This window comes from Anopheles bellator, chromosome X (genome assembly GCF_943735745.2).
Source record: "Anopheles bellator chromosome X, idAnoBellAS_SP24_06.2, whole genome shotgun sequence".
NCBI lineage: Eukaryota > Metazoa > Arthropoda > Insecta > Diptera > Culicidae > Anopheles > Anopheles bellator.
In genome coordinates this window covers 2,740,318-2,747,007 of record NC_071287.1, presented here as the reverse complement: position 1 = coordinate 2,747,007, position 6,690 = coordinate 2,740,318, and the positions used below count along the sequence as shown (strand labels likewise).

The following is a 6,690-nucleotide window of genomic DNA, read 5'->3' as shown; positions in this document are numbered from 1 at the left end:
GAAGAACTTGCTTGCGCCGCCTTCCAACTGGCCACACAAAAATAAACAAAACAAACATCCCATGGAAAGAATCAGTCAAATACCTCGGATTACACCTAAACAAGAAATTAACCTATAAAACACACTTCGAACACGTAATAGAAAAATGCGAGAAACACCTAAAAATACTCTACAACCTAATAAATAGGAGATCAAAACTAAATAAGAAAAACAAACTGTTACTGTATAAAACAATAATCCGCCCCACCATCACTTATGCATCTCCCATATGGGCCACCAGCGCGAATACCTACAAACAAAGATTGCAAAGAATCCAAAACAAGTTCTTAAAAATTATACTAAATAAACCTCCATGGCATAGCACAGAAAAAATACATAAACTAGCTAAAATAGAAAAAATATCTCAACACACCCTAAAACTAAACAAAAAATACTGGCCCGCTTGCTGCAGAAACCAAGAATTGAAATACCGTCTTCCGTGAAATACATGTAATTAGAAAGCAGTTTAAATAATGTTAAATGTAAATAGTTTAGGTAGTAGGGTAGGCTTAGGTATGTAAGGTATAGGGAAAAAGTCTTAGACAGGCCCAAGGGGCCCCTGTCCAAATTTAAGAAAAACACATCAAATACTAAGGTACACTAACGAACAACACCGGAAAAAGAATAGGTACAAAACATTCTCAAAAATAATGTGGAGAGGCTTTAGCCGAGCCCATTCGGCAATCAACTTCGATGTATTACGAAATCAATTCTCAATAAACGCAATTTTATAAAAAAAAAGTAGATCTCTCTTTGTGCAATCCAAACTTCCTATTTTATATTCCACATTCTTCGGAGTGTTTTTTTTTCATGGAGTGTGAATGCGAAATTTAGCTTCACCCGATAACGCTTCTATTTGCAACTTTTTAGTCCAGTTCTTCTTGGAATGGTGGTAAAAGTTCATGGTAGTTAAAAACAAACCCCCTAATGGTTTCCACACTTCACTGCCTTGTTGCAGTAGCACACGGGCTGTCCGAGAACGTTCTTGGCAGCATCGACGAACACCGTGTTGAGCTGGTAGCTGAACGCATGCGATTCACCGAAGCACGCCTTGAACGAGTCGAAGGCCTGCTGGCAGCTGCTCTTTTTGCAGGCCAACTTCTGCTGGTTCGACAGACAGCTAACGGTGAGCGCGTTGTTCGGGAGGAACACGTCCTCGGAGTACTGGAGGTACAGACGCTCCAGGTTCCAGCCGCTGTCATCGTCGTACAGTCCTTCGCGCAGGTTGAACGCTCGGAAGAAGCACAGCGCCTCCTCGTCCTTGGGGAAGCATCCACCGGCCAGGTGCTGGAGGCCGGGGCTGGAAACGTACAGCATTCCGAACACGTCGTACGCGACCTGCAGATCTTCCCGGTAGGTGGACACGACGAACTGCGGGCACTCGCTCAGCGCACCGTAGTGCTGGTAGTAACACTGGAACGCCTTGTAGACCTGCGTGCAGAGGTCATCGTCGCAGGTGTACAGACTTTTGGCCAGGCACGCCTCCGTGCGCTCGACGTTGTGGAAGTCGTTCGGGTACGGCACGAAGTGGGCCGCCAGACGGGCCTGCTGCAGTCCGGTGGTGCGGTTCCAGAAGCGCAGGTTGAAGGCCACACAGCGCAGCAGACAGCGGACCTGCTCTTCGTCCGGGTATCCATTGTTGACGTAGCGCTGCAGATCATCTTGGGCGACCCCCAGGTACACGGCACACTCGGCCTGTGCCTCGTAGAAGCTCTTCGTTGTGACGTACTGAGGCAGCTCGTCCGCATGGACCTGCACGGTTCCCACCAACACCGCCAACGTAGCGACCACGCACAGGGTACGGCTCATGATGGGCTAGTGCAATTGTTCAGTCACAGTGCAACTCGAACTGGATGATGGTCGGAGCCGTACCCTTAGCTTTTATACAGCAGGTCTGGCAGCCACGCATTGATATCTTTTCCCTGTGAATGGGACACTTTCCGGCGGCCGGAAAAGGGGCCCCTAAGCTATGGCCACGTACGTTCGCCAGCTCTGTCGGTGAAGATGAATACAAAAAAGCCTGCCCAAGCAACGCGTCATTATCCAGCACGTTGAGCGCCGAATGCGAAATGTACGTGACTCCGATGGAGTTAGGTAACGGTAGGATATCTGTTGGGCACCGGAAACATTTCATCGTTTCATATCACAATCGAACGGTTGAAGTTTGGTGGACTATCAAAATCAAAATGTTTTTAATGTGGGTCACTTAGCTTACGATATCTGGCGTGCAAGACGTAGAAGGTAGAAAACACTGGCTGGCGAGCGATCAATCCATTTTCCCATCACAAAACAGATCATCAGCTAAGCTTCAGCGGGGGAAACCTTAATAAAGCAAAAACAAGCTGCAAAAGTGCAATAAAACAATTCTACTTGGCGCAATCGTTTTGTTAGAAGGAAATGTAGTGCACCTCGCACAAAGCGACACCGTTGTTGCACAACAAACACTGAGTGTTGATAGCGACAACAAAAAACAAACAATGTAAGCTGAAAGTGGCTTACGCCGTGGAAGTCGCACCGTGTGGAAGTAAAAGACCAAAGCCCTCGGTATCGCCGCTAGGGCAGAAGGCAGCCCATGTTTTTCGTATTTCAACCCCAGCCCTACCATCGTCAACGCGGTATAAATACGGTAGCCGAGGGTCTGGAGTAAGCATACGCTCCTGTTGTTTGAGTCAAACATCTTCTGGCCGTAACCATGAACCATTTGACCGGGTTGATCGTGCTGGCCGCTGCGCTCTGCGCTGGAGTGTTCGGCGATGAGCCGGGCTCTGCCGGCTACTACTCCTACAAGAGCTTCGGTGATGCCGAGGGAGAGTGCGCCCAGTACCTGCAGGTTCCAGATGATCGGCTCCAGCGCTACCAACGCGAGGGCTACCCCGATGAGCCGGAGGTGCGCTGCTTGGTGCTCTGTGTTTTGGAGAACCTACGCGCCTGGACCAACACGAGCGGGCTGAACGAGCAAGTTCTCCAGGCCTACTTCGTTCCATCGGCCGAGGACTGCGACAACGCCAAGCGGACGGAAAAGTGTCTGTTCTACCTACCCAAAGAGTGCGACGGTGACCGGTGTCTCCAGGCGTACCGTGCTTTCCAGTGCTACTACCAGAACTACGGTACGCTTACGTACTGCCCGCAGTTCAACATCGATTACTTCGACGAGGAAGTTCAGGAAGCTCTGGACCTGTTCGATATGCTGGACGTTTCGGAAGAGACACGTCGCAAGCTGGCCGGAGGATGCTTCCCTAATTGTTACGAGTCGGAGTGCTTCTTCCGTGCGTTCCTTCTCCGCGCTGACCTGTACGACGATGACAACGGGCCCAACCTATTCAACCTGTACATGCAGTTCCCGGAGGATGCTTTCAAGTCGGACAACTCGGTCACACTGGCTTGCCTGGAAAACCTGAAGAAGCTCGGTTGCAACAAGAGCAAATGCAAACAGGCCACCGAAGTATGGACTCAGTGCTTCGCCAACACCAAATCCTACGCGGAGTTCGTTCGGGTCTTCAAGTACGCTGCCCAGAACTACTGAACCGAACCGCAACAAGCGTTCCAGAGAAGCTGATGAAAAATAAATAGCAGTTTTTAGACATTGTAATGCATGCGTTTTGGTCTGCCTTCGATCACTCTTTCTACTGATGGTGAAGTTAAGCAAAAAACGCACGCATTGGGAGCAGCTTCTGAGCTTCCGTAGGAACGTGCTCCCATTGCATCTAATGTAATGGACGAACTATAAGAAAAGTTCTTTCTCTCTTGAAATATAGGCAGGGATTTATTTGGACTGGACACTCAGGACTGGAATTATTGGCAAATCATTTCTCTTTCTCATGTGATGTCGGCTCCGTCGGGAAGGGTAGTTTAGTAGGTAATTTTGGAATGGAATGTATTCCAGTGTGTTCCAGTGGATTGCCTACTAGTCCAACTCTGTCCAAAAACGTCGCACAGGGCCATTGCAAGAGTTTATCCACGACAAAGTGCCCAAAAAGAATGGTTCATACCATACGCACAAACCAATGGACCATTGAGGAATTATAACATTGAAGTACGGTAGTCTTCAGTACGTGCGGCGATCCACTGACGGCGAAGCGCTCGGACGCCATGACGTACGTGAGCCTTCCTCGGTAAGCAACATTCGTCGCGGTGCATGAATTGTTTAACCTTTCAGCTTTAAATTCGTTTTGCGCTATCATTTTGACCCTGCCTCGGAAAGTTATCGGAATGCTTTTTTTGTCAAAGTAGGGCAGTAGTCGTAGAGTCTCGGCTGGTAAGCCAGACACCACATCAGTGGCAAGCCATTGTGCACCCTTTTCTCATAATGACATCGTAGGTCTTTCGTCGGGAATCTTTGAAACAATCCCATGAAGGCTGTGACGTTGTGGGGTTGTTCGTGGAGCAAGTTCTCTATCCCCAAGACTGCACTCCTGGGCACTTTTAACCAAGAGAAATCCTCAGCGTCTTCCGGGGGAACTAATCATATCTTTAGTGTCCATAGCTAAAACTTTGGTGTTGATAGGTCGCTACCTCGTCTAGGTCTTAAAATTTTGTGGACTATTCGCCAACTATTACTCTGATGTCAAGACCGTACCGGTCGTAGTAGCACGGGAACTAGTCGTCTCGCTGCAGACGCATTGCATTGCTCAGACCTGGGTGCATGATACAGAACAAGTCGTTGAATGTTGACCGTGCATAACGTTACGCATTGCGTAACGCGTCAACGTGCCCTTTTTTAGCTTTGGAAACTTTGTTTACTGTAGCAAGTACAGTAATACGTAATACGTAAGAACTGTACGAACGAGTTTTCTCGAGAAACCTCAAATCAATTTGTGTAGCCTAAGTTTTTACAAAACTCAACCCTTAATCATATCGTTAATTTATGCTTTGTACTTATTATTAAGTGTTAACAGTATTCCAAACCTTAATTATTTACAGTTTATCAGCGAATTTACTGCAGTATTATTTATGTGCATTTTAAAACTAATTCTTTGAACTAAGTGGACTCCTAAGAAATGTTTCACTGCGTGACCCCCGGGTACTTTGATGTCACTGATTACTACGTGAGTGTTGAAAATCATACTGTCAGCTACCCTGCAAGAGTAGCTTCTGCGTTTAGGCCCATTAGTTTTATTTTCCAGTTTTAACAATGCTTCGAGTATGTTTTTGCAGGCAAGCGAGCAGATTGCTACTTCGTCCGTATACAAAGGCTGGCAGCAGGGTTGGCGTTTCCTTGGCGAGGTCGGATACGAAGATATTGAAAAAAGTTCCGGAATAGATGCCAGCTCGCGGAAGACTGGCAGTAATTGTAAATACTTTGCGAGTTTGAAGCGCAATCCGTCGTTCCAGAGACTGTCACACGGTTTTTCAACAATCGAGTAGTATAGGTACCAGTTGACCTTGTCTTGGGTTACAAGTTATCACGTTATGCAATCAGTGCCTTCGAAGGATGTTTTTCACACTTTTCAAACACGTTTTAAAATATTTTACGAAAAATTGAAATTTAAACATAATTTTAGTACGAATTGCACCGAAAATTTGTGGCATTTTCTGTTCAAAAGTAACACCGACAGCATCGATCAAGGAGTTGTTGAGAGAGTTAGCAAAACAGAGAGAAAAACACAAAGAGCAAGAAGGAAAAATGTGGAAGGTCACGATACGGCCTTGGAGCCTTGGAGTTTGCTCTACTGCTCCTTAGCTCCCTTAGCTCCAAAAATCCTTATGTGAATGATGTGTGTCCTGATCCCTATCATCGCTCCCTAGATCACTTCAACAACGAACACACGCATACATACACATCCTTCCACTTCCAGTAAAAAGGCAAATTTGCCCTATCTCCTTTTCGTGGCGGTGGATCAGCTGGTGCCGGCGAGGGCCACATTTCACAGCAATTATTTAAACTCTCCCAAGATGGGTGTTGGGGGGGGGCATGGCGTGGTAGGGCAGAGGGTGGCTGCTGAGCAAAGTAGCTCGGCTGGTGACGCACACACACACCACGTCAATATCCGTTCGGATTGGATGCCGGGCGCTACAGACGCTGCTGAGCGCGTCGTCAAGGGACATTCTAGCATCGTCCCTTTTTTTTCTTGCTTTCCTTGCGTTCCAAGTCATGTGTCGGGATGCCCGACGGGGAGGACAACAAACGAAAGAGCTAACGGGTAAGCGGAAGGAGGAAAAAAATCCTCGACAAACCGTCATCCTTCCTGGCTGGCGAATGCTGTTATCGAGCCATCTCGATAGAGCCTCGTCGTAGGATCGGAAAGAAGTTTCCTTGCTTCGTCCTTGGCTGCCGCCGCCGCCGCCGCCGCCGAGATTCTATCTCGCACAAATTAACAGCAATTTGCATTTCATGCTCATGGGGCCCTTAAAGGATGCCTGCCTTAAAGGAGGAGCCTTATCCTGAAAAAGGTCCTCCGTTGCTGGGCCCAATCAAAATAATTATCACCGTTTCGAGAATTAACTTCTTCAACTGGCGACGGACGGACGGTCCTGGCGTTGTCGAGCGACCGACTTACAGCTATTCGTCCGGCGCGACGCATCCTCCGTTGCCGAGCAGATGTTCCGTGGAACAGCAACAACAGCAACAGTGGGAGCCGGGCGACAGGCTTCCGATCGAAGATTATGCCGTTATTAGATAAATAATTTCATCTACACCCCGTTTGACCCTGT

The 6,690-nt window shown here is 47.8% G+C and overlaps 2 protein-coding genes across 2 annotated transcripts; one reads left to right on the top strand and one right to left on the bottom strand.

The window, feature by feature from the left end:
- Positions 1 to 963: 963 nt before the first annotated feature.
- On the bottom strand, positions 964 to 1,848 carry LOC131213273 (general odorant-binding protein 45-like). The gene has a single exon (XM_058207284.1). It carries the CDS (start codon positions 1,846 to 1,848, stop codon positions 964 to 966), a length of 885 nt encoding a protein of 294 aa, XP_058063267.1.
- An 883-nt stretch (positions 1,849 to 2,731) lies between these two features.
- LOC131213272 (uncharacterized) lies at positions 2,732 to 3,562 on the top strand. The gene has a single exon (XM_058207283.1). It carries the CDS (start codon positions 2,732 to 2,734, stop codon positions 3,560 to 3,562), a length of 831 nt encoding a protein of 276 aa, XP_058063266.1.
- Positions 3,563 to 6,690: the final 3,128 nt, after the last annotated feature.

Bases quoted from the DNA above. Each gene is read 5' to 3' on its own strand.
- LOC131213273 (XM_058207284.1), bottom strand. From the start codon at position 1,848: ATGAGCCGTACCCTGTGCGTGGTCGCTACGTTGGCGGTGTTGGTGGGA.
- LOC131213272 (XM_058207283.1), top strand. From the start codon at position 2,732: ATGAACCATTTGACCGGGTTGATCGTGCTGGCCGCTGCGCTCTGCGCT.